Source organism: Desmodus rotundus, chromosome 2 (genome assembly GCF_022682495.2).
Source record: "Desmodus rotundus isolate HL8 chromosome 2, HLdesRot8A.1, whole genome shotgun sequence".
NCBI classification, from domain to species: Eukaryota; Metazoa; Chordata; class Mammalia; order Chiroptera; family Phyllostomidae; genus Desmodus; species Desmodus rotundus.
This window is the reverse complement of record NC_071388.1, coordinates 191407639-191430656: the sequence shown is the minus strand read 5'-3', so window position 1 is coordinate 191430656 and position 23018 is coordinate 191407639. Positions and strand designations below refer to the sequence as shown.

Here is a 23018-nt window from a genome sequence, read left to right as displayed (position 1 = left end):
GCAAGAGACCTTTTTTTTAAACTGGAAACAGACAATTTCACCACTTCCAGGATTATCTTGGAAGCCACTTACACTTACTCCCTCATTTGAAAAAGTGTTAGATGAAGAAAACCTAAATTGTCACTGGAGTGTTTGAAAAAAAAATTATTGTAAAAATCTGATCTGTTTCCTAGATTTAGGGTCATTTTATGGAATTAAAAATGCCAAGTGAGCACAATATAAAAACATTGAGAAAGGGCTCAAGGAACTTTCTAAATTTAAGTTTTAACAAAATTGACTTCTTATCTCTGCTATTGGTTAGAGAGTATACATATTAAGTAGAACTTCCCTAGTTATTTACAAAGATGGGAATGTCCCATTGAGAATATTGACCCTGAGCCTGTTTATTTTGCATGCTGGGGCTAAGCCTCAGGTGAGCAGCAGTCATCACTGATTAAAATTACTTAATCTACGCTATTTTGTAGAAATTTGAAAGGAGAATCCATCCTGAATTTCCTCAAGGCAATTTAAATGTTGACAACCACAACAGGCTCTGCAATTCAGAAACCTATTTTGCAGAGTCAGCAACTCTAGATTTAGTTTCCTCAATCGCTCAGCAAAGATCCTAAATGATTCTTATCGTAAAAAACTATGATGTTTTCAGGACTTTCTGTAGATGTAATCTTACAGATGTCTCTGGTAACTCCATTAACCATTTGTCCATAACTTGTGAACCCCCTCTTAGGAAAAAATATTTAAAAAATTTAAAAATATCACCTATGTACTCAGGATCCACCCATTTCTTTTGTTATTAAAATAAATACAACCTTCACGCCTCTAGAAAGATGCACTGTACCCCTTTACCTAGTGCAGATACCGTACTTTCTGCGCCTTTCATAGGCTAGCACAGTGATGGGTGGGTGGGTAGGTGGGGTGCAGTAAATTGTGTTTCTGTGAGGTGTTAACTGTTTGTATCCTCAACTGAGATTTCTTTACAGCCTTCGTTTTCCTCTGTTCTTTCACATATTTGGTCCTTAGCTACCAGAACATGTTGCCTTCCATTCTTTCACCATAATAACACTAAAAGAGACATCAAATTTCTCAAACCAAAATGCACAAATCCTTTCTGCTTAAATACTTTTACAGATTTAATGTTAAAATACTGGACATTAATGATGGAGCACAGATTAATGAGAAAGCTGGAGAACCTGTCTTCCTGCAAAAGTACCCATCCAAGAGCAAGCCAGTTCTAAACCTTAATGGACATCAAGAGTTTTATGGGCGTGATGACTCGGGACAATACTCCAAGTGATTAATTCTGTCCTCTTCTCTTCATTCCTCAAAATGTAAATATTAAATGCAAAATTCAGGGCCCAAACTAGTCAGTTTACTACAACATGAAAATACGTTTACTTCAAACAAAACATGTACATATAGTGTGAGGAAAGAGAAAAGAAAATCACACTGAACCTTTTAAAAATAAAAATCAAAAACCTGATTTACTGTCTTTGGCCTGCATTGGGAAAAGGGCAAAGGTCAATGCCTGGAGAAAAAGAAAGATCTTTGGCAAATCCAAATCCTGAATTACAAGCACAAGGTTTTGACTTGAGAAAATCACATTGAACTGAGGCAGGATGTGCAAACCTGAACTCTCTCTTCCAGCTGCATATAGTATAACCTTCAGTGTCTGACCTAAAGCTGAATCAGTACAAGTTTTAAAGTATAAAAAACATCCAAAATGGCTAATTCTAGCTGAGTGAGAGTTATAAAAATACTGAGCAAAATAAGCAATTATTTCTGCCTTTGGGAAACTCAGCAGAAGATAGTTAAGCACAGAGCCAAAGCTGAAAGAGCCTACATTTCCAATCAACATTTTGTAGAAAATGCTATTGTAAGTTATTGTTTATACTCCTTCTTTCTTCAAAGGTAGAGCCAGTGTCTTTTTACCTGGGCACACATTAAAGAAAGATGAGAGAACCTACTATACAATGACCTTTATCTTAATACAACGTCACTAGAACACTGGGAAATTTAGAGTTTTCAAAAAGAGTAGAGAGAAATTCATTTTCAAAGCTTGCATCAGTCACATTGAAAAAAATTCAGCCTTTATACATAGCATTATTCTTCTTATCAAGTGAGACATGTGGCTCAATTCACATTTGAGTTTGGCGATCAGAAGAGATTGAAGGACGGACATATGCTATGCAACTGTATAGAGTGAGACAGCAGACAGCCCAACTAAAACACTGGGTGGTCAAGATAGCACTGGGAGGGGGCAGAATCCAAGACGAGCCTTGGTTAGGAAGGGGTGGGGACATGAGTAGAAAGTCACAGGACAGAAACAGGTGCTCCGTGAAAAGGGTGTGTCATCTTTAGGGGCCCAAAGAGTACTGATTATCTGAACTTTGAGTGCTTTTTTAGCTAATTAAAATAGTTTATTTCTGTTTATGTGTTGTGTTAACACATTTTAAAGAGACTCTAATTAACTGCTTTATTCAGTGGGTTCACTTATCATCTGAATCATTATGACGTTCACCAAAAATGTATTGAATCCATGTAGTGCCGGGGTTGTGAGAAGAAAGAAAATACTGTCCCTAGGCTTAATGGGTTCACTGTCTAGCAGGAAAGACAGATGGTGTCAGATTATATTACTGTAGTGTGATAAAGGCAGCAGAGGTGGTGAAGAGCCTCGATTCTGCAGTCCAGCTGCTTGGGTTTGGATCCTAGTTCATGTATTTTGGAGCTCTATGGTGTTGGGCAAGCTACTTACACTTTGATGCTTCAGTTTTATCTGTAAAACAGTGCTAATGAAAGTATAATCCTCATACTGATATTATGAAATGAAATGCATTTTAATACATATAAAGGTCTTAACAGTGCCTAGCTATGAATGTAGTTCTTGGTGTGCACAGCTTGCAGTGAGATGATATAGAAGAGTGAGACCCAGCACAAGGTACTGCAGTAGGACAATCAGAGAGGGCTTTCCAGTTGAGATTTTTTTCTTTAAGATTTTATTTATTTATTTTCAGAGAGAGGGGCAGGGAGGGAGAGAGGGAGAGAAACATCAATGTATGGTTGCCTCTTGTGCACCCCCTACTGGAGACATTGCCTGGCTCCCAGGCATGTGCCCTGACTGGGAATTGAACCAGTGACCCTTTGCTTTGCAAGCCAGTATTCAATCCACTGAGCCACACCAACCAGGGAGATGAGATTTAAATGGAGTTTTGAAGTAGTCTGGTAGGGTTTATGCAAGGGTGCAATGGTGAAAAAAGTGTGGGACAGCATGTGCAAGCAAACAGGGAAGAGAAGTCACCGAGAAATAGAGATACTTGGAGAGGTTGATGAGTTGAATCTAGACGATACTAGGGAATTTAGATTCTTATCCTAAACACTCTCATGAATGTTTGTGTCCTTATGCATGCTGGTCAGCTCATTCTTTGTTTTATGCAACGGCCTTACCTCCCCAGCCCTTAATTTATCTTCACTCCTTACTCAGTTCTATTTTTGGCTACAAGGTAATCTTGTTTAGAAAAACATATTTAACTAGGTCATTTCTATGCACACAAACGTGTATTTTATTCCTTGGTATTGTTTAGACTGAAGCTAAACATTTTGGCCCAGTATTCAGGTTTGTCTTTCCACTGTCCAAAACATGTACAAATTTACCTCTCTTGTTATAGTAGGATTTTTGTAAGATCCAGCTGCTTGTTATCCCTATCTCCTTCCTCTCTTTGTAGGTTTTATTCACCCCAGTCTGATTTTGCTCAAGTATTTTCCTCTTTGGAATTTTAATCTCCCAGATCAATTTCAATTACTTCTTTAAAAACAGGCTGAAATTTGACCATCCTGAAGAAAAAGAAAGTTTGCTGACCAAACCTCACAGCATGTTGATAAGCTTCTGACACCACATTTCTTGGTGCTGAGCTTCACACTCATGTACTTTAGGCTACTTCTCCCTACACCCCACCCCCACTCCATCTGTCTTCACATTGTCCAAGCTTTCCCAGTGAGTGCAGACTTTGTCTCCTAGATATCTTACTTTCCAGTGTAAGCCCATCTACAGTATCCTATATACTAAACAGTCCAGTAAATGCTTGTTAGATGAATATATTATATGTGAACATATCTCATAATATGACCTCTTTAATAAGATGCCAAGATCATTATGTGAAAGTTCCATACATGTTTAAAAATTAGTTACTTGCCTCTTACAAGTTGAATTGAAAGAAAATCAAGATGACAGATTATGGCTGTTATTTACTTAGGTGTATATACTTCACATTGATAAGTAGAAAAAATTTTTAAAAAGTATTGGAATTCTTCCAGTTGAATGACTTTTAAAGTTCATCTTCCTTGATAAAACATAGGTGAAGACAGAGGAATTTACAACTTCAGAGTAAGTCCCTGGATATTAGAGTGTAGAAGACTGGGAACATCGTTTATTCAATATCTATTTTGTACTGGTCATCACAAGTCTGCTAACTTCACATAAATTATCTCACTAAATCTTTCCAATATCTCCTCCCAAGAGAAGTAATTATTATGATGATCATTTTTATAGCCAATGCCACTCTGGCTTAAAAAGAAGTTTAAGTATTCTTTCCAAAGTCTTACTTCTGAGTGATGTATTTGGGACTGGAATCCAGGTCTATCTGGCTCTCGAGCCAAAGTACTTTGAGAGGTTATGTAGACTGTATTGTTAGAATGGCAGTATTTAGAAATAGGTTAAATAACTTGATGATTTTTGACAACTAACAAACTTTCTTGGTCTCAGATCCTCATTCTTAAGAGTTTGCCCTAGATAATCTTCAAGTTGTTGTGGAAAAGTGGCATTTATTTTTAAATTACAGTTGAAAATTTCATGGCATAGAGAGTCAGGTGGAAAAGGGCACATTAGTTAGTTATATAATGACTATAGCAGGAACATACAGAGTGGGCAAAAGTGGGTTAATAATAATACATTAATTAATTAATAATACAGGAATAAACTTTCTCATATACACAATTGTAAACCTACTTTTGCCAATGTTAAAGTGTATCCATTATTTTAGAGACAATTAAGTCATTAATAAATGTACTACACCCTAAACTATTGGATGTCAATAATTGTAATTTTACTAGACTTTCAGGCCTCTTCTAAACATTGTGCAACAAAGTATTATAATACATAAAAGACAAAAGTCTAGAATAACACTTATGTGTAAGATAGTTAAATATGATAATCATCCTTAAAACTCCCCTCAGGTCTTTGGGGATCTAGGTAGAATGACTGGGTATCCTTGGGTAGATTAAAACTGGTTTGTACCCATAATCTGGAATGGAGTGAATGCAATAAAATGCTGATATACAGAATGCTCTGATTATTATCAATTAAAATCTTTTTTCCACACATTGACTTCTTCCACCATTTGGCTCTTGTGGAGGCGTTTGGTCAGTGCTAATAACTGAACATTCTTCTCTCAAACATGAACAGTCACACTGAAAAATAGCTATATCTTCTTTTGCCTATAAGGTTCTGAATGCTTTGTCACTGAACTTGGTTGGATGAAATTAAAATCTTCTATATCAAGTCATCAGTATGACAGACACTCCAAGGCACAAACTGCCATTACATTTAAGGGGGTTAATTTGATATATTAATCTACACCTCAGGGCTCAGATCTGGCTTATAAAAAAACTAATTAAAACTGGCCATTGGAGAAAAGAGACGCTAAAAAGAGATAAAAATGAGCTCCAAGTTACTTGAAAATAAGATACAAGCATAAAATAAAGGTCAAGAAATAGCATAGAGCTGAAAAAAATATTTTTTACTGCTTTTACAATGGACTATGATAAAATTTCAGTTCTTTCTGGGGTCTCATAAGTAAAAAAATAAAATAAAAAATAAAAAAGCTAATGATCAGAGAAGAGAATGGGAACCAAGCTCTACAACAAGTAGGTCCAATGCATGTTCTTAATATGAAGACCACAGCTCAGAACTGTGTCTCTATAGCACTTGCATTTCCACACACTGAACAGATAGTTCTAGGCAATAGATTGAACTAAATACAGGCTACTAAGACACACGAAAAAATCTCATACAGTTTAAAGTGTTCCTATCAGAAAACATATTTTGTAATAACACATAAAAATGATTAAGGGCAAAAAATAGATGTTAGCATACCACAAAAACTTCTGAAGCAAAGGACTGTTGTGAAACCCTTTAGGTATTGATCCATAAGCCAATGGCCTTTGTTGACTACAGTGGTTCTTACGCTAATTGGAACGGCATTGTAAATTAAAGAGAAATTAAAATGTTTTTCTAGCTTTATTTTAATGTAGTAATCTACTAAGTATGTGGTGTGAAAAGTTAGTATTCAATAAATATGGATGGTAACTCATACCTTAAATTCCTCCAAGATTTTGTAATTTTTCCCATGATATTCACAAAAGTTTTTCACTTCTTTGCACTCAGGACAGCATCCATTGTGTTCCACTTTAGTACACTTTGGGTGAATTTTAGGGCATTCTGGCTGGTCGCAAACAGGCCCATCCAGAGCACAGACGCACGGACAGTTGGAATGCCCTGGGAAAAATCGTTCTCCCAGCTTGTATACAAAGCCGCTGTCATCCACACACCCTTTCCCTCGATAATCATCAAAGATCAAATTGTCATTACTGGAGGTCTGGTCACCTTCATCAGCAGGGTAGTCTTCATGACTGATGGCAGCAGAGGTGACCAATCCAGGGATGACCAACAGAAGTATGCAAGCTTCATGAATATGAAGAGCCATCCCCCTCCTCAAAGGCTTCTGGATGTGCTCCTAATATTAAATATACTCAGCTCCTTCCATGGGAACATAAGAGGGGTAGGCTGAAAATAAATATTAAAAAAATAATTTGACATATATAAAGAAAATGTAGATTTATTTAAGCCTATGCTCTTAACCTGTTTACTTGGGATCTGCTTGGAAGATGGACTTCAAATAGAGGTCCATGCAACTATCTACACTTTATTGTGAAGTCTGGAGAGTTGGTCCTTGGTAACATATACATTAAAATTTGTCTTTTATGGAGTTATCTCACATAGGAATCTTTAGCTTGAATTTACCTTCTGAATTTCAAAGGTATGACTTTGTCTAAATTGTAGGAAATGATGTTACTGACCCTCAAAAGGTGATGTTACAAGTGGTTACTTACAAATAACCCAAGAATAATTGAATTTACATTTTCTATTATTCTTTAAACCATACTAGTGATAGAATGAATGTATGTTACAATAATCTGTAAGGAAATTCAAGAGATTAGTGAGTAAAATTCTACTTCTAAGAGAAAGGGAAGAAACCAATAATTGAATGTGCATTGTAATTGGAATGGAGCTAGTACAAAGGCCTTCCTACTTTTTTATGCTTATAATTGAAGAACAACAAAGGTCTCACTGTGGGTTGCTTGTTTCAGTCAACATAAATCTGGATTTTGAAATTTAGCTAAGAAGAAAAATAGCATAACTGTTCCACAGTGAATAAGATAAAACATTTAAAATAATAAATAATACAAGAGAACTCTCAGTACTTAAATTGATTTCTATTGTATTATTGTCCACACCTTTATTTTACTCAGAGAGTAAGCTTCTGGTGGGCAGGAAAGAGGTATCTGAGAATTTGTTTTCAACAAATCAAATCTAGTATTCATGTAATACTACTAGAATGAATTACTTCAATATATAATAAATGCCATTCAACAGTCTTGAAAATATACATCTCTTTTGACATGCCAAAGATATTTTCCACAAAAATGCCAGTGTCGAACTATTTATTGGTTTCATAGAATAGTAATGAGGCGTTGCCATTCATGGAAAGCACGCCTTGTTAGTGTGGTGGCATTGACTCTTGTATACTTCACATAGTGCTTGGTGTGGAGTGTTGCTAGTGGGTTCTCATACAAATGTTTAGAATGACTAACTCATATGAAAACTCTGAGGAAACTGACTTTAGGGAGTCATAGATAAACAGAAGTATTGTCAAATAATTCATTTGTCTAGTTAAATGTTTTGGCTTTATGCCAAATATCACTAAAATTGTATATAGGACATTTTCAGATCATTTATGATCTGAAATTTATTGGTTTATTTTCAGATTATAATAAGAGCAATGATAAATTATGTGTTTTCAGCCTAACATAGAGATGACACTTTTAAATAAGATAAAGATGGCATTAGGAAACTTTATGAACTATAATATTTGCATTTTAAGTTAGATATGCAAATTCTAGTAATAGTAAAATATAAGGTAGTATATCCATGCCCTCCCTTCAGGAGAAAACTGCTCTCTGATATTAGAATCCCTTTTTGGTAGGTAATGATAACTGAGATGGATTTCTTTTGAAATATGTCAAAAATAATGAGTCATGACAGAACAAAAAAATGCAAACCTATAATTCTACTTGAGAAGCTGGAAGCTCCCTTTGACAAAGCATTTTTTTTCTCTTAAATTACTACAGAGGCTGCAAACATAACAGAAGCTTCCAAAAAAGCATATGTATTTTTTACTAATTAAGGCATGCATTTTATACATCTCTCACATATTAAGAAAGTTTATTTGAAAGGAAAAAAAAGCTAGTGTGCTTCCTTATAGTATTTCAGTAGCACCGGTCAATACATGCAAGATAAGCCACATAAAATACCCATATCATTCTGCTTCAAAAGGACATAGACAGAGATGATCTCTCTGCAAGCTACAGGTAGGCATTAATATCAGGTTATGGTAAATGTAAACTGAAAAGGTAAAAAGGGGTGTAATACCCACTTTATTTAAACATTAAACATACTCATATGAAATACATTTAAAATCTGCATGAAGAAAACAAGGTTTTCTGTTTAATATAATAAAGTTCTTAGGCTATTTTTGAAAATTCCAGTTTATAATTGTGCTGCTCTAGTGCAGTTTGAGACACTATTTAAGAGAAAAAAAACATTAGAGAAATCCAATATAATGTTTATATGAAGATTTTTAATAAGTAAACATTACTAAATGGAAGACCACTTTCGAGCCAAACTTTCCCCCCTCCCACACTGCTACATATGATTTAAAATGACTGCATCTTTTTCTTTGAGAAAACAAACATAACTCATGTCATAAGACACACTTACCTAATCACTCTGGAGGTTAATGGTGGTGATAGGGGTCATAGACCAATATGAACTAAAAGATTAGGAATGTTTTAGGAAAGCAGTTCCTCTTTAATTATCCAAAGAATACATTTTCAGGCTTGAATTAAAGGCAATCCATTCTCTCTACCTCCCATTTCAAACCACAGTCAAGAAGCAGTCTCCCGCCCTTCCAGAGAGAAATACAGCAGACACACATAAGAAATATGCTTTGGACCTGTCTTCAAAATTCAATGCAAGAAGCAATGCTGGTCCTGTAGAAATCCAGACCCCGGTAGCAGAATCATGTTGAACTTATTTTTAGCGTTTTCTCAGATCCTTCTATGAAATTTCCCGGCTGATTACGCCTCTTCCACACATGAGTTCACTTACACAGTGTTTGCTACGGCAGCAGAGGTGATTTGGCTAGGCTCTGTGGATCACAAACAGCAACAGCATGCTGTAGCTTAAAGCCCGCTCTGCTGGCAATAACATCAGCATCATCCACAATATGTTGCTTGAATCCCCTCTCACACACCAGAAAATACTAACTGTGGACGTGAAGGAAAGGAGCAACTTTAGCTGGGTTTCTGCATCACTGAGAGCAGTTTGCAGACTGCTGATTTGGAGCTCATTCTGCCGGCAGCCGGGAATTCCTCAGCACCACGGACAGCGCCAACTGGCTTCTGAGCCCATCTCGGCCGAAATCCCGAGCTGCTTGCTTTAGACCAGGCTAGTGTTCTCCAAGCAGTCGCACTTTATACAGCTGATGCATGCATGGGGCGGGCGTGGGGGGCGCATTTTACGTGCGAGATACTTATTTGCATTGAAATTTTACAATTAAACCTTTTTTTCAAAAAACGCATTGCAATTATACTTAATGCATTCTTGGATGGGCTGCAGAGGTGAAAGTTCCGGAAGAGCCTTGCATTTAGATTTAAACCAGCTGCAGTCTCTGATTATTATTTATAGATAAAGCATAATCGCTGTCAGATAATCTGTAAAATGTATGCTCTGCCATTCTAATTGATTCTGGTTGAAGAAACACTTTCCCTGTGCTACATGGTTAAACTTTAAGTCGTCCTGCAGCTTGAATTTGATTTTTTAAAAAAGTAGCCTTATTCTCCTGCAGTTTGTTCTCTAACATTCAAAATCAATCTCCTGTAATTCATCTAGTCTGTCATTAGGCGTCATTGTTAAGCTGTTTCTTCCAAACTCCTAGCAAAAAATGCTCTGTCTCTAAAAATCTTACTAAAATAACAAAAAACACCCAGGCACAAACAAATGAGCAGAAAGTTTTTTTTTTTTATTGTTAACAGTATGAGCATTAAAATACATGTTCAAAGGATGTTTTAAAGCAAGTGGTAAATGTTACCTGCTGGCATACTTAACCTGGTTGCCACTGGTTTGGGACTATATGAAGCATATTCAAGCCTTAGGGGAGTGCCCTCTGCAGTGGGACATGGGGGCCATCAAGACCACATTCGAACAGTGCCCTCAGAGCCTCCAGAGAACAGGCTCTCTGCATCCTGAGAAAACACGACTGCATGAACTTCATCCTCATGGCCCATCAACTTGTGAATCTGCCCTGATTTAAGGTCCAGCAAATGAATGACCCCACTGCCACTCGCCTGAGCTAATAATTGACCTGAGAGGGAGAGAGAGAGGAAGAGAGAGGAGGGGGGGCAGGAGGGAAATATCAAAATTTAATTTCAAGTTCTCAGCAATGAAATATATAGTTTTGTTTCCATTTTAATTCAACAGGCTCATTTTATATTAGATATCAGTCATTAAATATGAACTAACTCCTGTCTGAATAGAAAATAACTCCAGTCAAAATTAAGGCATGTCATTGATTAGATTATAAAAGTTTAAAATGACAAAGTAAAACCTAATGATTTACCTACTTTATATGCAGAGGTCATCAAGCGCTCTGCTAGCCTCCTTATATTCAGGATTAATAAATAATTTTGAGGAGATGAGATTGAAAGCAGTAAGCAATGCTGCTTTCTTTTTCAAGTGAGTTATCTGTGAAAAACTGTTTCAAAACACAGGCTTCAGATGTACATATGGCAAAAACATGCACACATATAGGATATACTTTATATTTTCCAATTTGTATTATGTTTAAAATTTTAATCATGATTATCCCAAATTGTTACTTACAAGTATAATAACAGATTGATGCTTTAAAAGTTGTGACATTCATTAACTCAGCAAATTTCTTTGGAGTTGTGGTGAAAAATACCTCCATTTTAAAGATGACTAAGGTGTTTTTACTCTAATTTAAAAGTCAAAATTCTGTTAAATTTTTTTATATAAGAGAACTGAATGCAACACTGAGTGTTCTCATAATTTTCCATATACTTTTGAGTGAATAGTTTTGTTAAAGTGAAAAACATATCAGCAATCCAATCCTAACCAATATTTTTTATTTATTTAAAAGTTCAATAGCAAACTATCAGGAAATTTGGAGGTACCATATTTTTCAGACTATAAGATGCACCAGACCATAAGATGCACCTAGGTTTTAGAGGAGGAAAGTAGGGGAAAACCCCCCTGCTCCATTGCCACTCCCCCCAAACCCATGAGCCAGGTAAGCTACACTTGGACTATAAGACACACCCCCATTTTCCTCCCAAATTTGGGGGGTGGAGTGTATCTTATATAGTCTGAAAAATACAGTAAGTAAAAACAATAGCTTATGTTTACATAAATTCAGTATGTGAGGTAAATAAATATAGCATTAATACTACTCATGAGATTATCTAATACAATTTAGAAGGCATATAGTATCATTTTAGCAACAACATTTAAAATTCATTAAACTCTTAACATGCTAGATACTAGATTTAGTTATATAACATGGGTAATTTCATATAATCCTTATAATAATCTAATAAAGGAAATAATAGTATGTTCATTATATTGGTGCAGAGAGACTTGGAAAAACTAAGAAACTTGCTTAAGATGACAACATACATATAGAGGGAGCTAGCATCTAATCAGAAGCACTTTGAGTTGTTTTCCACATCCAGATAGAATTGTTATCAACAATGACGTCTTGACACATTTTAAGTAAGTGATACATTGTGAAATTAGAATTCGTCCATTCCATCATGAAAATTCTGTGTATCACCGTAAAAGTCACAGTCAAATATTTAATCACAAATTATACTAAAAATAGTTCTGAAAAATCTCTAAAACACAGGAAAGTTATCAAAGTAAAGTTAACCATGATAAATATAGCTTATTTGCAAACCTTTATAACTACTGGGCTTCTTCATCCAGAACAAAGCCTGACACAGCAAAGATCCTTAGGATGGATTAAAGTGTCCAAAGCAGCAGATGTGAATATTTATTACAAACCTTCTTCTACAAAGTCTTTGCTGACAGAGGCATTACATACGGATCTCACTTCCTGCCCCTACAGGCAATTGCTACTCATGACTTTTCTAAGAATCAAACAGATAACTTTTTTCTTATAGTCTTCACATAATAGCTAGGAAGGGGGTCAATATTATTTACTATTTTTGAAACCAAACATCAAAGCCTATAAGGAAAATGAAAGTATTAGCATTAAATCATCATCTTTTATTAAAGTTGAATCTGTAAAAATTACTATTACAAATAATTATACAGGTTCTTGGTAATTTCTGAAAGTTTGTTTAATAAAATGGAGAAAATAATAATATTGGAACTTGTGGAAGAAAAGGAGACACATGCAAAATCTGACCCCTCAGGGGAGGCATGTGTGGCTGCCTTACAACTTCAGAGACAAAGGAATGTTGGAATTTAAAACTTACTAACTGAAAGCAGTTCGTGGCCAGTAGTCATGCGATAGGCCGGTATTTTTTCCTAACAAAGGTCAATTCTTACCTTAACTGAGCCTATCTGTTGTCTTATTGCACCTGTAATAACATACCTTTGGAATGTCTAATTTCCTTTATCTGGACCCCTGAAGCACAGGTACCACACCAGGGGGAGACCACAAATACACTCATTGTTATTGTTATACGTTAATTGTTGCCTATTAACTCTCCTCTACCCACCTGTGTAAAAGTGTATCATTTCACTGTTTATCCAATCCCAGAGGTTTCCCCACTTTGCTTTCTCCCATCTCCCTATCCTATCACCAGTGGATTTCTTGTAATCCTCAATGCCTCCTCTTTTGATTGTAATGTATAAGATAAGGTGTTAAACTGCTATTCTCTGAAAACATTTCTCAATCCATTGAGATTTTTGCTTCCTGGCAATTGTCATTTCAGCTCAAATAAACTCACAAAAATTCTCTACAGGTTTGGATATTTCTTACATTGACAAACTTAATGATATAATTATATAATTCAGCAGCATCACGCCTCAGATGTTCTAAAAAACATTGTCTTTGCCAGAAGAGACTTGAGTCACCAAGTTTATGGTAAGGTTTTTTAGGTTTACTTGAACTCTGGGGCATAAATTTATAATAATATTTAAGCTTATTAAAACTATATTGGATTAAGATGAAGATGGCCCAGAATTTAAGGTATAAGAAGATCCAGAACTCACCTTCTCCCAGGAACACACCAAATATACACCTACATATAAAACAAAACATTCCTGAAGAAATGAGGGCTGATTTAACAGCTTATGTACAAGAAACAAGAAAGGAGCCACCTAAGGAGATGGAGACATGGTAATCTTGAGGAGCCAAACCCCGACATGTGCCTTGTACTCAGTAGTAGGGAGTAATATTACTGAGGGGCCTTTGCAGACAAACTCACCTGTTCTGGGGCATAACAATAAAACAGCAATTTAAAGGGCTCCTAGACTCTACATGAACAAAATTCATTTACTGACCTCAGGGGCCTGTCAAATGAGTGGAGAACTTCAGGAACTTTCAGAGTGTGTGGGAAACTGTCTGGGATCAGAGGTATTTATGAGCACCATTGTTTACATTCCCCATACATCTTGATAGTGTGGGCAGGAGCTTGGACCAAGCACTCTCGCCACCCTATGAGGCCCTCACAACATTTGCTGGCCACCTCAGCCAGTGCTGCTGTGTCCCAGCCAGCTGGTGCACCACATAACCCATTTAATCTCCAGTTGGCAGCCAAAACCGCTTGGCATACACTGTCTACAAAATGGTTGTTCCTACTCAAGTCCACTTTTTCAAGATTGGAAGAGATAGCTGTTTTATTTACTACATAGGCACAAACACAGAAAGTAGAATGAAATGAAAAGACAAAGCAATATGTTCCAAATTAAAGAATAAGAAAAAACTCAGAATAAAAACCCTTAACGAAATGGAGATATGTTATTTGCCAGATAAAGAATATGAAGTAATTGTCTCAAGGCTGGTCACTAAACTTGGGGGAAGAATAGAGAAACTCAGTGAGAACATCAATAGAGTTAGAATATATAATACAGAGCCAATCAGAGTTGAAGAATACAATCACTAGAGGGAACCAACAGCAGATTAGATAGTACAGAAGAATAGATTTGTGACCTGGATGACAGAATAGTGGAAATCACTCAATCATAAAAGTAAAAAGAAGAAAGGAATTTAAAATATGAGGGTCATTTAAGGGACCTCTGGGACAACATCAAGTACACTAACATTCACATTCTAGAGATTCCAGAGGAGAAGATAAAAAAAAGGGAAGAAAACTTACTTGAAGAAATAATGACTGAAAACTTTTCTAAACTGGGGAAGGAAGCAGGCTCCAGGTTTGGGAGGTACAGAGAGTTACAAGCAACATGAAACAAAGAGATACACACCAAGACATATTGTGATTAAAGAGAGAATCTTGAAGGCAGCAAGAGAAAAACTAGTCACATACAAGGGTAACCCCATAAGGCTATAAGTTGATTTCTCAGTAGAGACTTTGCAAGCCAGAAAGGAATGGCAGGATATATTTAAATTGCTGAAATTAAAAAAAAAATCCATAATCTCAAGTACAGTACCTGATAAGTTATTATTCTGAAACTAAGGAGAAAGAATGTTTTCCAGAAAAGCACAAACCAAAGTTCATCACTATTGAACCTACCTTACAATAAATGTTAAAGAATTTTCTTTAAGTGGGAAAAGGGGCAATAACCAGAAATATAGAAAAACATATACATGAAAAAATAATCTCACGAGTAAATGGAAATTTGTAAAGCAGTGAATCAGTCACTTAAAAAGCCACTATAGAGGTTAAAATACAAATTCACAAAATCTATACAAGTACAATAAGTAGATAGGGGGAACTCAAAACAAAATGAACAAAAAGATGATAAAAGAAAGTGTGGAAGAGGGAGTAAAAATATAGCATTCTCAGAATGCTTTCCAACATTAAATGCCATTAGCCTAAAATAGACTGCTATATGTGTGTGTGTGCATATATCTAGATATCTCTCTAAATATAAATAGATATCTAGATAGATATAAATACACATTTCTCTCCATATACCATCCTCATGGTAACCATAAACCCAAACCTACAAAACATACACAATAAAGAGAAAGAAACTGAAATGTAACTAAATAAAACCAGCATACCACAATAAAAAACTGAAAAAGAAACAGAAAAAGTACAAAAAATTAAGAAAATTGCAATAAATACATATCTATAAATAATTACTTTAAATGTAAAGAACATTTGTAAATATTTATGGACCCAATATGGATGCAGCTAAATATATTAAGAAGATATTAACAAACATATAGAACTTGAGAATAATGCAATAATAGTAGGGGACAATACCCCATTTACATCAAAGTGTAGATAATAATAGAAAAAAAATCAAAAAGGAAACATTGGCCATAACACATTAGATCACATGGACTTAATACATATGTACAGAACATTTTTTCCTAAAACTGCAGAATACACTTTCTTTTTAAGTGCACATGGAACATTCTGCAGGACAGATCACTTATTAGGTTATAAAACAAGTCTCAATAAATTTAACAAAGTAAAATCATAGCAAGTATCTTTTCCAGTCACAGCAAAATGAAAGTTGAAATTAATTACAAGAAAAAACATGGAAAAGCACAGACACATGTACACTTAAGAACATACTACTAAACAACCAGAAGGTCGAAGTAAAAATCAGAGAGGAACTCAAAGCATGTCTCGAGACAAATGAAAATGGAAACACAACTCTATAAAACTAAGGGGATGCAGCAAAAGCAGTTCTAAGAGAGCAGTTTATAACATTACAGGCCTTCCTCAAAACTGAAGTTGAAATAAACAATCTACACATATATCTAAAGGAACTAGAATAAGAAGAATGAAGAAACCCAAAGTTAGTAGAAGGAGGTAAATAATATAGGTCAGAATAAACAAATGAAATAGAGACCAACAACAATAGAAAAGATCAATAAAACTAAGAGCTGGTCATTTGAAAACATAAACAAAATTAATATTGTTTGGCCAAAAAGTACATTTAGTTTTTTCTCTAAAATAAAAGCATATATTTTCATTTTCACCAATAACTTTATTGATTTGGATAGTATAAGTATGTCAGCCATGTCCTGATATTGGCTTCTAGTGGGTAGAGGCCAGGGGTGCTTCTAAACATCTTCCAATGCATAAGACAGCCCCACAGCAAAAAATTATTTGGCCAAAATGTCAAAAGTACCAAGAAACTTTGCAAACCACTTTTGACACATTCAGTCAGTCATAGAACCTTCTCCATATGCTGCACAAATCTTTTTTGTTTCAGTTGCATTTTTACCTTTCTTGAAATAATAAAGCATAATATGCCAAAAATATTGTATATCCTCTCCCATCTTCAGTTTTAAAAATGGCTGCACAAAAATTCACCAATTTTGATTTTTTTAAATGCACACTGTGACAGCTGTCATGAGAAAATCTAACAAAATTGTTGCAAACGAAGTTAAAGACAACTAAGCACAACTAGAGCCACTGTACAGAAAAAAACTAAACAAACTTTTTGGTCAACCCAATAAAACTTTAGCCATACTCAAGGAAATAAGAGAGAGGGCCCAAGTAAATAAAATCAGAAATGAAAGTGGTGAAGTGACAACTAACACCACAGAAATATATTTTAAAATCATATACCAACAAATTGGACAATCAAGAAATAAATGGATAAATTTCTAGAAACATACACTCTTCCAAGAATGACCCAGGAATAAACAAAATCTGTACATATTGATTACTAGTAATTAAACTGAATCAGTAATCAAGAAACTCCAAAAAGTCAAAAGTTCAGAATCAGGCAGCTTCACAGATGAATTCTACTAAACATTTAAAGAAGAACTAACACCTGTATTCCTTGAACTATTCCAAAAATTTCAAGGAGAAGGTAACCTTCCAAAATTATTCCATGATGCCAGAATTACCTTGATATGGACACTACAAAAACAATTACAGGCCAAAGCAATTTGGAGTGAAAAGAACAAAACTGAAGGAATCATGTTTTCTGATTTCAAACCATATTGCAAAGCTACAGTAACTAAAACAGTATAAAGTCATCACAAAAGCAGACGCATAGATCAATGGAACAGAATTGAAAGCCCAGAAGTAAACCCTTGCTTCTAAGGTCAGTTAGTCTACTATGACGACAGGTAAGAACATAAAATGTCTTCAATAAATGGTGTTGGAATAAAAGGACAGATACATGCAAATTAAAATGAATTTGTACCACTTTATTTTTTAAAATTAAAAAAAAACTTTACTGTATTTTTTCTTCTCATTACCATTTAGTCCCCTTATTCCCTATCCCCCAACAATCACCACACTGTTGTCCATGTCCGTGAGTCCTTTTCCCTTTTTGCTCAATCCCTTCACCCCTTAACTTCCCCCACCCTTAGCTGTCATCTACTCTCCATCTATGAGTCTATCTCTATTTTGCTTGTTAGTTCAGTTTGTTCATTATACACCATATACAAAAATAAACTCAAACTGGATTAAAGGCTTAAATTCAACACCTGAAGCCATAAAACTAAAAGAAAACATAGGCAGTAAATGCTGACTTCCATTTCAGTGATATCTTTTTGGATATATCTCCTTGTGCATGGGCAACTAAAAAACATAAACAAAAATGGACTAGATGGAGCTGAAAACTTTTGCACAGTAAAGGAAACCATCATCAAAATGAAAAGACAACCCACTGATAGGGAGAATATATTTTCAAATGACATGCCCAAAAAGGGGTTAATAACCAAAATACGGGGTGTGGAAAAGTAGGTTTGTAGTTGTGAGTACAAGGAACATAGCATTTATTCTTATATTCTTATTTATTATTTATTATATTATTTTCCACATGGACAACTATAAACCTACTTTTGCCATACCTTATATATAAAAAACTTAGGCAATCAACATCAAAAATATATCTAATTAAAAAATGAGCAGAGGACCTAAATAGTTATTTCTCCAAAGGGGACATACAGGTGGGCAAGAGACATATGAAAAGATGTTCAACATCACTAATCATCAGGGAAATCAAATTAAAATCACAGTGAAATATCACCTCACACAGCTTAGATCAAAATCTCAACAAATAACAAGTGCTGGAAAGGATGTAGAGGAATAGGAACCCTCATGTACTGTTGATAGGATTCTAAATTGGTACAGTCACTATAGAAAACAGTATGGAGGCTCCCCATAAAAAAGTAAAATAAAATATAGAACTATCACATGATGCAAGAATTCCATGTCTGCATACTTATCTGAAGACAATGAAAACACTAATTCAAAAAGATATATGCATTCCTATGTTAACTGCAGCATTATTTACAGTAGCCAAGATATGGAAGCAACCCAAGTGTCTAACAGTGTATCAACAAATAAAGATGTGGTGTATATAATGGAATAGGATTCAGCAATAAAAAAGAATATAATCTTGCCATTTGCAACAACATAAATAGGCCTAGAGGGTATTACTAAACGACAGAGAAAGACACTTAGTAAAAATGGAGTCATATAGTATTTGATCAGATTGCCAAAGAGGAGGGATGTGGGAGGATGGGAGAAAAAACTGAAGGCAAACAATTAGGCATAAATTCCCAGTTATAAAATAAGTAACTCCTGGCTATGGTAAGGCACAGGGGATATAGCCAATAAATATGTAATAACTTCATATCTTGACAGATGGTTATTAGACTTGTGGTCTAATCACACAGTAAGGTATGTAAATGTAAAATCACTATGTTGTACCCTTGAAACTAGTATAATATATGCCAAGTATACTTTAATAAAAATTTACTAAGAATAATTGACCATATGTCCTTTATACATGTTCTTGGATGGCCCTTCCCCTTTTTTCCCCCTATTATCCCTCTCCCCACTCCCTTCTGGTTACTGTCCATTTGTTCTTAATTTCAATGTCTCTGATTACATTTTGCTTGCTTGTTTGTTTTGTTGAGTAGGTTCCACTTATAAGTAAGATCATATGGTATTTGCCTTTCACTGCCTGGCTTACTTCACTTAGCATATTGCTCTCCAGTTCCATCCATGCTGTCATGGAGGGCAGGAGCTCCTTCTTTCTCTCTGCTGCATAGCATTCCATTATGTAAATGTACCACAGTTTCTTGATCCATGCATTTACTGATGGGCACTTGGTTGCTTCCATCACTTTGCTATTGTAAATTGTGCTGTTATGAACATTGGGATGCATAGGTTCTTTTGAATTGGTGTTTCAGGATTCTTAGGGTATAATCCCAGCAGTGGAATTACCAGGTAAAAATGCAGTTCCATGTTTAGTTTTTTGAGGAAATTCCATACTGTTTTCCACAGTGGCTGAACCAGTCTGTTCTGACCAACAGTCTAGAAGGGTTCCCTTTTCTCCACAACCTCATCAGCACTTGTTGTTAGTTGATTTGGTTATGATGGCATTCTGACAGGTGTGAGGTGGTATGTCACTGTGGTTTTAATTGCATTTCTCTGATGACTAGTGATGTTGAGCATCGTTTCATATGTTTATGGGCCATCTGTATGCCCCCGTTGGAGAAGTGTCTGTTCAGGTCCTTTGCCCATTTTTTAAATGCATTGTTGGTCTTCCTGGTGTTGAGTCTTATGAGTTCTTTATATACTTGGGAGATCAAACCCGTGTCCAATATGTCATTGGCAACTATGTTCTCCCATACAGTTCCCTTGTCATTTTGGCGATGGTTTCTTTAGTTGTGCAGGAGCATTTTATTTTGATATAGTCCAATTTGTTTATTTTTTCCTTTATTTCCCTTGCCCTAGGAGCTACATTGGTAAAAATATTGCTGCATGGGATATCTGAAATTTTTCTGCCTATGTTTTTTCAAAGTTTGAAGATTTTCAAAATAGTATACCAGGATGTGCCAATTACTACAATAGTATCTAGTTGGTGTGTGAGAGAGATGGCACTCTCAAAAAATATCATGGTCTGATTATTGGTACATTTCTAGAAAGTAGAGTGTTTACAAATATCTACGTGGGTATTTTTTTAAATATCCTAATGATTGTCAATGAAAAATAAAACACAATACAAATTATTTGTCTTCCCAGTGTCAGAGCCTTAATGACAATTTTAGGGAGTACCATAGATTTAGCAACATCAAAACTTGGTCAATAGAATTAAATATAATGTAAAGAAAATTTGTAATAGTACCATAAAATGTATGAAATATTGCATCAATAATGCTAAAATAAATATGCCTATTAAAATGTAAACTAGAAATATATAATAAGTTACATTAATTTTATTAAAAAGTTATAAAACAAAGATTAACCAAAATAATTGTCTGATAACTTGCAATTCCTGAATAGATAAGTTAAAAATATCATTTAGCATAGTATTTTAATGAGAATAGTTATACCAAATTATGACTATACATTTTCCACAAATATCACATCCAGTGAGAGTATATGATTAAAAAACAAAGGGTAGGATAGTTTATCAACATTGATTAAAAATAAAGATAGCCAAGTTGATTCATAAAAGTATTTTAAAATAAGATGTAAATAAACATTTGAACATCAATTATATAGAAAAATGACTTGGTTCTTTTCTTTAGTTAATATTTATTAGCATGCCCAAACTTTTTACAGAACGGGAAAAAATAAGCAGTCAGGGGAGAAATTTGACATAGTTTTTTTACATGATAATATTTATAATTGGTATTATTTTGTATAAATAACTTAGTATATATCAATAGTAAGTATTTATGACTATCTCCCCATTCTCACATCTCTGAAAAACCTAATGCTTACTTTTATTTACCAAGACTTCAGAATATTTTCTTGTTGGTCAAATTAGTATCTTCTTTTGTTGACCAATTGGGTTTTCTTAAGGATAATGTGTTGCTATCCATTTTAATCTATTGGCTAAATTTGCTAACTTTGGTTACAAAAAGCACTAAATTTCACCTACCCTCAAAGTATTGCTCTGCCACTAAATGAACCAATCAACATTTAAAAATTAGTAGTTCTTTCAAATTTTAATTCCAAATAAACCTATAAATTTCTTAAGATGATATAGTTCCTTTATAGTTTGCTTTAAAAGGCAATTTTTTGAAAAAAAATCTTGTAATATCTTTAGTAAAACAGACTTAATGAGATTTGATATGAAAACTCAAATATTTCAATGTACTTACTAATTTAAGCATCATTAGCAACAGAACTATTAAAGAAGTTTATAGAATAAGTTAGCCCATGAAAATCAAGTGGTAAAATTTTATCTGGGTGCATGTAATTACTTTGGACAAACCAATGTAAACTGGAAGCTGTTATTTCATAAAATCAAAGGTAAAAAATATTGGCACTTTTTCAAGTTACAGAATTTTAAATTAATTTTAAATATACACATATGTGATAATTCAATTTGATTTTGAGAGTATATAACTAGAATAGCTGAGAGTCATCTCAAACTTTTCAACACTTACTAGCTTTCTAACCTAGACAATTTTTCTTCTTAAATTTAGGGATTCCGCATCTGCTTAACATGCAATATTTTTACACCAATCATAGAGCTCGGCCTCGTGAGTGTCCTCACGCTTGTTGCACGAGGAGTTGTAGTGAGATACAAACAGGAGCACAGAGACTCTTATGATTTTTTAAAAACAATAAGAATATGAACGCATGCCTTTGTCTTTAAGTCTACCAGAATAAGTTTATATTTATAGTAACCATCATTTTCTGAGTGTTAACGCTTCACATGTTACCTCAGATGTTCTGCACCCAACCCCAAGAGACAGATATCCTTCTTTTTGGCTAATGAAGAAGGTTATGCTGGGATTTGTATGAAAATCTTTTATATTCAAAAGTCTTCATTTATTGGGTTGAAAGCTTTTTCACAAATTAAGACTCAGATAAGTGTGACACTTTGGAGCTTTTCTATGAATGCAACTACATTTATTAGGTAAATAGGACTTCTAATTGAATGTTCATGTTAATTACATAATTCTTTTATTCCATGTTGATTTTACTACTTTGTGAAACTATGAACCTAAAACATTCATGTTCTTGCAAGTGTCATTCTTCATATATAGCCATTAATCCTTGAATACACACTTTTTAGTGTATTGTACATACTAAAAATCATACCTAACTGATAACTTAAAAAACTCATGTTACATCACTTCCCCTACCTGCAAAATTGTTTCACTAGTTCTTCCATTTCTATTTCAACTACTATATTTTCTTTTTCCCAGATTCAAAGGGCAGTAGTGTTCATTTCTCACCTTTTCTCCTCTCCATCCTTAGCCCAAGTACTGTCCCATTTGTCTTTACTAATTTTCTATAATTTTCCCATTTCCAACTGTTAGGTGTACAATATTAAATTTTAATATTAATATCACCTTTTTAAAAAATGATTTGAGAGAAAGAAAGAGAGACATCAATTTGTTGTTCTACTTTTATGTATTCATTGGCTGCTTCTTGTATGTGCCCTGACCAGAGATCGAACCTACAAACTAACCAACTTAGCTACCCAGCCAGGGCTTAAAGAC

At 34.7% G+C, this 23018-nt stretch overlaps 2 protein-coding genes across 2 annotated transcripts in view; both read right to left on the bottom strand.

The window, feature by feature from the left end:
• Nucleotides 1-9173, bottom strand: part of VWC2L (von Willebrand factor C domain containing 2 like) — a 149612-nt gene extending 140439 nt beyond the window's left edge. The window contains exons 1-2 of the mRNA XM_024564214.2: nucleotides 9107-9173; nucleotides 6363-6832 (exon numbers count right to left, since the gene is read on the bottom strand). Coding sequence (XP_024419982.1) covers nucleotides 6363-6752 — 390 coding nt within the window. The 5' untranslated portion in view covers nucleotides 6753-6832; nucleotides 9107-9173. The remainder of the gene's footprint in view (nucleotides 1-6362; nucleotides 6833-9106) is intronic.
• Nucleotides 9174-10504: 1331 nt separating this feature from the next.
• Nucleotides 10505-23018, bottom strand: part of SPAG16 (sperm associated antigen 16) — a 715229-nt gene continuing 702715 nt past the window's right edge. The window contains exon 16 of the mRNA XM_024564300.4: nucleotides 10505-10751. Within this exon, the coding sequence (XP_024420068.2) occupies nucleotides 10576-10751 (176 nt within the window). The 3' untranslated portion in view covers nucleotides 10505-10575. The remainder of the gene's footprint in view (nucleotides 10752-23018) is intronic.